Below are 12,194 nucleotides of genomic sequence, written 5' to 3' on the forward strand. Positions count from 1 at the left end.
AATTATGTATCTAACAATCTATCTGCCTAGCAATTAGGCATTGTTCTACTCAGCAGGAGATAACCAGAAGACAATGCACCAGAGATAATGATCAGTCTCTACAGAAAATAATGTAACAGAAAATCTAACAGAAAAATCTAACAGACAATTGTATGTTGTATTCCCAGCATTATGCTAGGTACACACCATACAATTTTCTGTTATGCCGGGCATACACGGCACGTTTCTGGATGCAATTATGCACCGGATTGAGCCGCTGGCTCGATGGCGGCGCATTCCGCTCGTCCGAGCGTGTGCGCGGATCGAATCCCACTCGTCCCCGGGATTGAGCGCGGAATCTATCCGGCAGGTCATCGGACCTGTCGGATATTATCAGTCGAGCCCATCAGCTGCTCGATTGATAAGGAAAGAAAGTGCCGTGTATGCCCAGCATTAGATATACCTGCCAGAAAATTGTATGGTGTGGCATCAATTTATCAAAGGCTGCTAGGTACCCACCATACAATTTTCTGTTAGATTTACCTGCCAGATAGATTCTACATGCTGAAAAAAATCTATCTGGCAGGTAAATCTAACAGAACATCTAACTGAAAATTGTATGCTATTAATTAAGAATCTGTTTGAAAGTTACTTAAACGACAAAAAAAATGGAAACCGAGAGCCCAATCTAACGTAGTATTTATGAGGAAACTGAAAGAATTTTTAGTGTAAGAAATATACTCACAAGTGTGGGTCACCTCAAAGGCAACCACTGATCAGACAGGTGGGGAGAATTAGGACCTGACCCCACTCAGGTTTAAAATAGTCGCTCTCTGTAGATAGAAAAAAAGGGTTGGGGGGACCCCCCTCCACCAAAGGGTGGACTAGATATGTGTAAAACACGGATATAACAGAGGCGCCGAAGTAGGATAACACTGTTTAAAAAAACGTTTAAAAGGAAGGGGGTGGGTGGATGCACCTCCCTCAGGTAAATAAGGATCAGGCAAAATAAGCCGTTAAATGTATAACAATGACATTTATTAAAACAAGTCTCCAGATGTGCAACGCGTTTCATGGGCCAACATCCCGATTCTTCAGGCAATTAAGTGCGGAGAACACAGTGCTGATCAATCAGAGAACCAGAGCGCCTCTATGGGGAGCCCCATAGAGGCGCCCTAAGGCATAGGGTGGCGGTTTATATATCATTGGAAAGAGGAGAAAGAGAGCTTTAAAATGATATGCATCTTTCCATAGTTACTGCACTGCTCAGAGCCCCTTTAACCGTTATACCATCCAGCCACCGCTGACAGGATTGCGAGGGCTGGTTTATGTGCTGATGGGGCCCCATCCAGAGTCAAAGGGGCCCTAAGCGACTGCTTTTGTTGCCTGGTCGGTAATCCGGCCCTGCCCTGACCTGTCTGGTGTGTTCTTTGGACTTTACGGTGTTGTTGCTCCCAATATTCTCTTAGACAACCTCTGAGGCCCTCATAGAGCAGCTCTATTTGTACTGACATTAGATTACACACAGGTGCACTCTATTTAGTCATTAGCACTCATCAGGCAATGTCCATAGGCAACTGACTGCACTCAGATCAAAGGGGGGCAAATAATTATGTACACACCACTTTGCAGTTATTTATTTGTAAAAAATGTTTGGAATCATGTATGATTTTCATTCCACTTCTCATGTGTACACAACTTTGTGTTGGTCTTTCACGTGGAATTCCAATAAAATTGATTCATGTTTGTGGCAGTAATATGACAAAATGTGGAAAACTTCAAGGGGGCCGAATACTTTTGCAACCCACTGTAGTTAGTTGTCCCCCTGCTTACTGTTCTTTTAACCCTTTAGCAGCCAATTTATTTAGGGGTTTGCAAGTGCTCCAGGCCAATTTTTCTTATTCATGACATTTCCTTGCTTCTAATTAGTACTACTGTACTGTGTATTGATGGCCACTTGTCACTAGGGGACAGTGTGAGATGATAACAGAGAACTTCTGCTTTCAGTTTTTATATTTTCTGCTAGTGGAGAGAGATCAAAGCATTCCAAGAATTTTCAGCACAATGAGTTCTGCCGACTGAGGTCAAAAGCAGTGCAGTTATCTCAAATGAGATAACTCTATTGAAGCTGTTAATGGAATAAACATACTTAAAGGACTTCCGAGGTCAAAATCCGGGCCGAAAACATAAAAAAAGTTAGCTACCTTCATGGCTTTGTAAGGCACGGAGGACGCCGTCCGCGCCCTCCGTGCCGTTCCGCCTGGTCCCCTCTGGTGAATAGCCCCCCGAAAGGCTGCGACCCCACGGTCCGGGTCGGCATCTTCTGCCCCTATAAAGATGGCCGCCGGAGCTGGCCACGGCTGCGCAGTCCGCATAGCCGCTACTGCGGCTGCGCAGCTCTAGGGCCAACGCTCCGATCCACGCTGCCTGTTACGTGATCGGGGGGTTGGCCCTAGAGCTGCGCAGCCGCAGTAGCGGCTATGCGGACTGCGCAGCCGTGGCCAGCTCCGGCGGCCATGTTTATAGGGGCAGAAGATGCCGACCCGGACCGTGGGGTCGCAGCCTTTCGGGGGGCTATTCACCAGAGGGGACCAGGCGGAACGGCACGGAGGGCGCGGACGGCGTCCTCCGTGCCTTACAAAGCCATGAAGGTAGCTAACTTTTTTTATGTTTTGGGCCCGGATTTTGGCCTCGGAAGTCCTTTAAGAACAAGCATACTAATATTTTAGTTTAAATGTAGGTTTATGAAATGGATAAGCACTATAATGGGTTTCAATAAGTACCAGTGTCCTTGTATAAACAGTAGGGGCCACATCTGAGCAACATTCCAACAGCACCAATGTTGAGGGGGCACCATGGCTAACCTCCTCTGTCCCCACATCCCTGCCCCCTCTCTATGGATGCATGTGCAAGTATGTATATACAGCATAATTTGTGGCTGGCTGGCTGCAAGTCTGTGGTAGTGGCGTATCTAGGGAAAATAGTGTCTATGGCAAGCACTGAAACTGCGCCCCAAGGAGTAGTGTCAACTTGAACTGGTTGTGTCCAAGTGGCTTATTAAAATAATGGCTAATCGTCAGTGGCATAACAATAGCCCCCGCCCCTACTGCAGGGCCGGGGAGGCCGGCAGCTGGGAAAGGCCTGGGGGCAGTGCTGGGGGCAGTCTTGTATCTTAATATAACAATGCAGAAAGCACAGAGCAAGCTGGAAGCCTTGCACATTGCCTGCTCTGGCGATCGTGTCTCCTCCACTTCCTGGTTAGTTAGCAAGTGCAGTGCAGCCAGCCAATCACCATGCGGCTTCAGTCCCTGGATGGTAATTGTCTGGCTGCAGTGCAGTGGAGAAGACGCGATCATTGGAACAGGTAATGTATAAGGCTTCCAGCTTTTTCTGTGCTTTCTGCATTATTACAGTGGGCACGACAAGACTGGGCCCCCTCCAGCTCATTGCCCGCACCACTACCACCTTGCTATGGGGGTGTGGGGGCACCACCAAATCTCTGCAAGGGGGACTGGCCAGCTATAATTATGCTAATTTTTTAAAGCTGGCAAACTTACACAGTACAGTTTGTAGTGGAGTCTTTCCTTGTGCTAAGCCTGTATTATCATTACTTCCTTTGCAGTATATTCCTCCTCATTCGCCCAGTTCAATGGCCTCATCGGTGGAACGGCATACATATCCCCAACAAATGCACAAATTACTCCAGAACATGAGATAGCCTGGAACCAAAGGTCCTCTACAATTGCACAACGTCTGCCTCGTTCCAACGCAACATACACTGGAAGATGCGATGCAGTAGGGGCGTGTGAACTATTTGCCAATGGGACTCTGAGAATGGATCAGCTAGGAACCACAGATAACACAACATACACACTGATAACCAAACTTCAGAATTTTACCGGAACTGAGAGTGTGTCTCTTAATGTGTATGGTAAGTGTATAATGTTTATTTTAAAGCCAAACCATGGAAAAAAATTTTACAAAAATATTGCTGTCTGTGTGTTCCTAGGTGGCAGAATTAACCTTGCTTCTTGCTTTATCAAGATGTGATTAATCTTTCCAGCTGGGCTTCTGTCTCAGTTAGCCTTATCTGATCCTGAGACAGTACATCCTCCTCAGTAAAAGCCAGCCACGCACTACTTCCTGTTCAGCATGTCGCATGATTAAAGGGGCAACTGGTACTGAGGAGGATGGATGGTTTCAGAGATCTGGTGAGGATCAGTGAAACTGCAATGCTGCAATTTACTCTTCATGGTGGGCCTGAGGGGCACAGGAGGGGGCTAATGGAGAGGAATGGAGGTATGAAGTAGGGCCACCCTCACTGCATCCACAGACTCACTAATGCTAATAGGCTGGCCCAGTAAAAGGAGGCATTCCAGGACACAAGAGGGGGTGCCATGAGACAGAGTATCATGCTTCCCAACTTGGGCAGTCCTGGTGAAATTGGGATAGTGGTAAGCATGGTAGTACAATGCGCACAGAAATACAAGTAACAGTGTATTGCTGGAATGCCCCTTTCCCCGCTTCTCCAAACTCACCAACGCTAACAGGCCGGCCCAGTAAAAAGAGGCAGCCTAGGAAACAAGATGGGGTGCATATAAGAGAAATGGGAGAAGCACTAGACCACCAGAGAAGATATTAAGAGGGACATTATGCCCCAGGGTAGGCATATAGGGTTAGGAAGACCACTAGACCTCTAGGGAAGCTATATGGGGTGGAGCACAACTAAACTACCAGAGAAGCCATTGGGGATGGATGGGGCACTAGACCACCAGGGCGCTATATGGGGGGCTTTAGACTAGTGATGCTTGTTGTAATTATGATTATGCTAAATTCCATGTAAATGTTCACAATTATGCCTATACGTAATCAGAATTTGAAAATGAAATTGTTCATTCGTAATTTTGCATACATTTTCATGTGATTTTTGTGTAATTTTGTGCCCAATTTAGCGCTGAAAAGGAAAGTCCCCATGCATGCTATTGTCCCAAAAATTGCAACCTATGCTAAGGAGAATAGTCAAAAAATTTTTTTTCAAAAAGACCTTGTAGTTTTTGAGAAAATCCATTTTAAATATGCAACGAAAATGGTTTTTGAACTTTAAAACCTTTTTTCCTTTACATTTTCAAAATCAATTTTCTCAAAGCCTACAGGGTCTTTTTGAAAAATTCTTTTGTTTGACTTGTACCCACTCTCCTTAACATGTGTATCAATTTTGCTGGAAATAGCATGTACCCTTTTACGGGCTTCGCTATAAACTGCTAAAGTCGGCACACAATTTCACAAAAATTATGCTAAAAAGTATACAAAATTACGAATGATTACAATTAGAGACATAATTAATTTTGAATTGTGAATTGCAAATTTCGAAATTACATCCATGCTAAGTTTGTGCTCAGAACTACTTTAGACTGCCAGGGAAGCAATTGGAGATGGGGGCACTGTAAAATAATGGGAGGCTGCACATGTGAGCAACTTTTAGGGTACAGTCACACTATGCATGTTGCATTGCACATTCTGAAAACCAGGATTGCACCAGTGTTGAAAACTTGCATTGCAAGTTACAGGTGTGAAGTGTGAAGCATACAGTACATAGAAGCATACTCGTGTTGTTCTCGATTGGGGAAGGGGCGCCAGACAAAAGTTGTGGGGGTGACAGATGACACCCCAGTGCCTGTGCAGTTGGGCACCGATCTTGGCACCCTACGATCTTTTTATGAACCTATGATCAACACCCAGAACCTCCAGTCTGGACCTACTCAGGTACTGTACAAGCTTGGGGAGGGACAGAGGGAGGCAGCTGGGGTAATGGTACCTAGCTCTCCTAGGGAAGGAGGTAAGGAAGAGGTACCTGTTTCTAACGGACAGCTGTCTAATGACTGTTTGTCTGATTCTAAACCTGTCCCTTTTGTTCCAGATGCATGTGTACATTATGTGAAAAATGACCATAACTGTGATATGAATGTTGTACAAGATGTTGCCAATTGCTTTCTTGCGGAACCGCATATTGCTAAAAATGGTTTATGTTTAAGCGTGATAGCCTCTAACCTAAGAGGTAACAGTCTTATTGTGCCTGGGTCAGATCCTTGCAGGGCTGCGGAAGGGGGCCAGGTGTCAGAGCAGGCAGCTGAGGGCCTAGACCTCCCCTCCTGCTATGACAGCCAGAGTGCTCCACCATTGCCTGTTACCAAACAGCTGGTGGAGACAGGCAGTTCTTCTCTGGTCTCACCCTTGCAGAATCAACCTAGCGCAAAACTGCCCAGAGGTCCACCCTCTATCCCTCCTGTAGGGGGGGGGGGGGGGGCAAACCTCGCCACACAGGTGAAGGCCAATCCGTTTTTTAAAATGTATTCTGATGTCCACACAGGAGTGTATGGATGTAAATGTTATATCAATGTATAGTCAGTTAAAGCAGGGGTTCTCTCTTCTGTTAAGAGCTCTCCCCTCTCTGCTGAGTTGAAAACACTCCCTTCACCCACCTTCCCCCATGTCCTGCATTAGGTACAGAGAGGAATGTCACATGTGGCTGGACCTCCTGAGGAGACCATCTGCTGCCTACAGCACATCCCCAAAAACCAGGTAGAACTGGCATAGATAAGGGATTCCCTCTGAAATCTAAGAACCAAACAGGGAGAACTTTAATGTAATTGTAATTCAAAATAGGCTTGTCACCGAAAGACAAAAAATAAATTTTCTGATACCCATAAACCAGTTCTATCATCCACCCGAATTACAATTTTCAACTGTTGGGGGTCAGTCGGGAAACTGCTTTATTCAGCATGCGCAGACCGAATGCGATGGACTAGGCATGTGTACCCTCATTTGATACAGGATCGCAGGCCGCTTATGAATATAGTCTCGGATTTGCGATACACCAATCTGGGGCGGAGTCACACAGATGATTAATAAATGTTACATTTTCTGCTCTGAGTTCTGGGGGCTGCGACCTTGCTGACCAGGAGGTAACTCCGCCTTAACCCCACCTAGTTTGGAGGTAATCCAGCCCCAATTCTAAGATTGAATAAATCTGGGGCCAGCATTGCCCGCCTTGTTTTTCACCATTTCATCTGCTAAAGAAGAGCTTTGAGCATGCGTTCCTACAGAAGGACCGAACGCATGCATTGTTCCAAGGACTCTTACCATTAATGCCTAATTTAAACCTGACTCTTTTTCTTCAGTCTCCAAATGGACTGCTCAGCCAAAACTAAAGTAAGAACTTTCTAATTTAATCCTTTTATTTTTAGCTATGTGTCTATGTGTTAATCTGTATAAATGTATGTAATGCAACTTTATTATTAAAACGTTTAAAAATCGTTATGGTTACAACCTGCTCTGAATATACACAAACGTAGCTATTCTCCTGAAACCGCTACCCTGTGTTTAATAGAAGTGTACATTTATAACCCGTATGCGTGGACCCGGCTCAGATATTCAGATCTGACCCAGATTCCTGCATACTGCAAAGGGTTAATAGAGTGTTCTCGAAGTAGTAGCATAGCAGCAGGCTGTGTAACCCGCTTGGTGTCAGATCTTTGAATTGTATGTGTGTGGTGAATCCTTTGGCGTCCGAACGCTCCCTCCGCTAGTCGGTTCATCAACCTACGAAGTCGGTTACGCTTCGTGATGAGCAAAATGACAGTGTGAGAGGATTTCTAACTCCGGTCGATTGACCCCGATCGCGGACCGGCCCTTGCGGTCTGTGACAGGAATGCCCAACCATCCCTACCCTTAAAATGTATGTGTATGTATATGTATATATATATATGTATATATATATATATATATATATATATATATATATATATATATATATATATATATATATATATATGCGACTCTTAACCAAACCCACATTGGACTTCACTGCTTTCCCCTTTATTTGGAATACATCTTTAAACATTTTTTTGTTTTCTTCATTTCTTTCATCTTGTCCCCCAAAAAAAGAAGTAAGTAATTAGGCTGTAAGATGTCGTGACAATAGAATTTTCCATTTGCGAATGGCGAACACAAACTTCCGCAAATGTTCGCGAACAGGCAAATCTGGCCTGGTCTAACACCTAGACTGTGCCATGCCGGAGGAGGATCCAGCCAAAAATTACAGATTTGACACAAAGTCGGGTTTATGCACAGCTCTGGTTGTCAGTGGGCTGTGGAGTGTCTCACACAGAGAAATGTAATAGTACTATCAAAATGCAGTGAAATAATAATGCACTGAAGTGGTTCTGTGCCTGCAACTTAATGAGGTAACAGCGGTAGTGTGTACACAGCCCTGGGTGTAAGTGGGCTGTGGAGTGTCACACACACAAAAAACCACAGGAGACCGATGTGTTAGCCCTCAAAAGGGCTGTTTGGGGTGCTTTCACAGCAAGTGAGGAAGAATAACACAGGCATAGTTAATGCTTTCCCTACCTATCTGCAGCAAGTCTGACCTGCTCTCACTCACAGTCAACAGCCAGCAGAGATTTAATCCAATATGGCCACCGCTACTGCTTTTTGATAGGGGGGAGGGGGTCCAGGAAGGGGTGCTAGCTGATTGGCTGCCATGTGTCTGCTGACTGTGAGGTAAGGGGTCAAAGTTTAGCTCAATGATGATGTATAGGGGGCGAATCAAACACGCCAAATGTTCGCTGTTTGTCGCAAATGCAAACAGCCGAGATTCGCAGAATACTGCTTGATGGTGAACTGGTCGGGCCATCTCTATTAAAGTGGCCACACACAATACAATAAAATGATCTGATTTTACAGCAAGTCAATAAAAACAATCGTATCGAGCGCTTTTTTTTCATTCAATCTGATCGGATTTCCCATTTTCTTTGATTTTTATCGATCCGGAATGCCAGATATTTTTCTTCAATCTTTCTAAAGATTGTATGGTGTGTGTTAAATTGTCAATGTATACACACCCTAGCAATTTTGTCAGTTTCCAATCATTTTTATCATAATTGGGGAAAAATTGAACATACGTTTGTGGCACATTGGTTATATTTTTGAAATGTTACAATCAGTAAAAAAAATTGATTGCAATTCTTAAATTGAACAGATATTAAAAAAATTGTATGGTGTATGGCCACCTTTAGACGGGTAACCCTTTGATGGGGATAGCTCCACTGATTCCTGTTGCACAGGGCATTTAATTTTCCTGGTCTCACCTGGAACTTTGCTTCGAGCTAATCAGATTTGTAAGACTAAAGACTTATGTTACGTACACCCTTGCGATAACGATCGTTTGCAAGGAACGATAGTTACCAGACGAACAATATTGGAACGATTGGAATGCAATGATGGGATGCAGCGATCATCATACACATTTTAACGATCGTTCTCGCAGAAAAGAACGATCAGAGGGAAATGCTGCGTACATATTTATATAAAATTAAAAAAAAACACTAACATGGAGTTACAATAATATAAGATAGTTAACTTGAAAACAAAGTTTATTTGAAATTTGTAATGTAACAATCTTTACGGGTCGCGCTACACAGGAAGTACGGAAGCTGGGCAGAATCCAACCCAGGCGCATTGGCCCTTGTAACGATCGTTCTCGGCAGATAACTGTACACACTATAGTTTTGTAACGATTGTCGCTCGATATGATCCGTCCTGTTGGATTTTCTCATCGTGCCAATATCGTTCGTTCGTCGTTGTGCTTAATGATCGTTTGGTAAAGTTCTTTACCCGATTGTCGGCAGACCAATCATTAAGATGCTGTTTCAAACGACCATAGTCGCAAGTATGTACGTACCATAATTTACTTAGCAATCTGGTATTAATCATTAACCCTCAGCTTCTCATTAGTCCCATGTAAAGGTGTTCTACCAGGGTGTTTTAACATGCGTTGTCTGCAGTCAGTTGGTAGCAGCTTACTGTGGCCAATGGGAATCAGTGTGCAAAAGTAACACACAGGTCACAAGCACTAGGAAATGAAGGTGTCGTTAATTGTGCAGCAATATGTTATATTGCAGTTTAGCCACTAGGTGTCTCACTACTGCTATTAAGAATATAGTAGTGATGGGAATTATGGCTCTTTTAAGAGCATCGGCTCTTTTGGCTCGGCTCCCATTAAAAAGCCGGCTCGTATGGCTCTAAACGGCTCTTCATTTAATATCATTAGATGCCACTCAGATACGGAAGAAAAGCCCCGCCCCGTCTCCATGACAACTTCTCTGAGTGGGGCAATCTCTCCTGCTGCTGCTCTGTTCCGCCCCATACACCCCTACAAGCTACAGGAGGAGGACTACATCTCCCGGCATGCCTCAGCGCCCTTTATTACAGAGCAGAGCAGAGCTGTGTGGGGTAGCTGAGGCATCGGCTCTACTCAGAGTGGGCATCGGCTCCTCTGATTCGTGTCAAAGAATCGTCTCTTAGAGTCGGCTCGTTCGCGAACAACCCATCGTTTGCAAAACTTGTTGGTTCCTGCCTGGCTGTGTGGCATGGTCACAGGTCACTATGCTGAGATTAATTAAAACCCCACCAGTAAAATATACTGTGTGTGTCTGCAAATAGAAGCAACCTAATGTAACAAAGCAGTAGCAGTAGGGTATTGTACCGTGTTAGCCATCAGTAAAAGCAAGAAGTTTTAAATCAGGATGATAAAAAATGAATAAGAATAAGCAAGCTTTCGGCCTTGCAGCCTTCGTTGGGCTTACTTCCTGTTAGTTTGCAGGCTGGTGGTACAGACAGCTATATACATGCAACATTAAAAGGGAAAACAGATTTTTTTTCCAGCATAAATACATGTCATTGAGATGCCTTAAAGAGAATCTGTATTGTTAAAATCGCACAAAAGTAAACATACCAGTGCGTTAGGGGACATCTCCTATTCCCCTCTGTCACAATTTCGCCGCTCCTCGCCGCATTAAAAGTGGTTAAAAACAGTTTTTAGAAGTGTGTTTATAAACAAACAAAATGGCCACCAAAACAGGAAGTAGGTTGATGTACAGTATGTCCACACATAGAAAATACATTCATACACAAGCAGGTTGTATACACCCTTCCTTTTGTATCTCAAGAGATCATTATACACAGGCAGTGTGCATAGAGGGGCCAGGAAAGGGGAGATGCATCACAGAACCACAACACTGAAGAACTTGGCAGCCTTCCAGACACAGGCTGACAAGTCTGACAAGAGAGAGATAAGTTGATTTATTACAGAGACTGTGATAGTGGAAAGTGCTGCAGTAAGCCAGAACACATTAGAATAGCTTTTGGAACTTGTAGGATGATAAAAAACAGGATGTAATTTTTGTTACGGAGTCTCTTTAAGTAAAACAGAACACCTCTCACCCCATTAAGATGTTCTGTTTTACTTAAGGCATCTCAATGACATGTATTTATGCTTGAAAAAAATCTGTTTTCCCTTTTGATGTTGCATGCATATAGCTGTCTGTACCACCAGCCTGCAAACTAACAGGATGTAAGCCCAACGAAGGCTGTAAGGCCGAAAGCTTGCTTATTTTTATTCATTTTTAGTTAGCCAATAAATGGTATCATCCTGATTTAAAACCTCTTAATGTAATAAAACAAAAGTAGTGTGTCCAGGGTGGAAACTGTGTTTTTCTTGGGTGTAATGTGTAGCAGCACTTGCAAGGCTTAAATGTGGGAGGCACTGCACTGTACCACATGGAGGAAGGTACATGCAATATTGGGAGGGTGTATGCATTGTTATATGTGATGGAAGTGTAGTAACATATGTGTTGATGCAATATGTGGTGAAAGACATGGTAGGAGAAGGTATAGTATTCTATGCACTGATGTAGCGGTGGAGACTGCAGTATGTATCACGTGTGTGCTTTTGGCCTCATTTACACTGCCTGCATTATTGCGTTTTTGGTACAATTCGTGATATGCTTTCAATGTGAAGAGCCGTTTGATTCCCCCAGAGGATCTTCCAACCCTAGTTTACGCCTTCATCACATCACGGCTGGACTACTGCAATGCCCTTTATGCTGGCCTCCCCAAAAAGGACCTGTACCGCCTGCAATTAGTGCAGAATGCTGCTGCCAGATTGCTAACAAACCAGCCTCGCCACTGTCACATTACACAGATCCTTCGCTCACTGCACTGACTACCAGTAGAATGGAGAATACTCTTCAAGATTGGACTGCTGACATTCAAATCCCTGCACAATCTGGGCCCTGGATACATGAAGGACAGGGGCGGACTGGCCTGGGGGGATGGGAGGCGTTTGCCCCCCGGGCCGCCGCCTGCTCACACAT

General features: G+C 44.3%; 1 protein-coding gene across 2 annotated transcripts in view; it reads left to right on the forward strand.

Moving 5' to 3' along the window:
- Positions 1 to 3,694: 3,694 nt before the first annotated feature.
- LOC137522915 (carcinoembryonic antigen-related cell adhesion molecule 1-like) overlaps positions 3,695 to 12,194 on the forward strand; it is a 67,146-nt gene continuing 58,646 nt past the window's right edge. The window contains exon 1 of one of the 2 annotated variants that reach the window (XM_068243057.1): positions 3,695 to 3,910. In XM_068243057.1, the coding sequence (XP_068099158.1) occupies positions 3,814 to 3,910 (97 nt within the window). In that variant the 5' untranslated portion in view covers positions 3,695 to 3,813. Of the gene's footprint in view, positions 3,911 to 10,398; positions 10,420 to 12,194 lie in introns of those variants that run through there. The other variant, XM_068243058.1, reaches the window with a different exon arrangement.

Source organism: Hyperolius riggenbachi, chromosome 6 (genome assembly GCF_040937935.1).
Source record: "Hyperolius riggenbachi isolate aHypRig1 chromosome 6, aHypRig1.pri, whole genome shotgun sequence".
NCBI lineage: Eukaryota > Metazoa > Chordata > Amphibia > Anura > Hyperoliidae > Hyperolius > Hyperolius riggenbachi.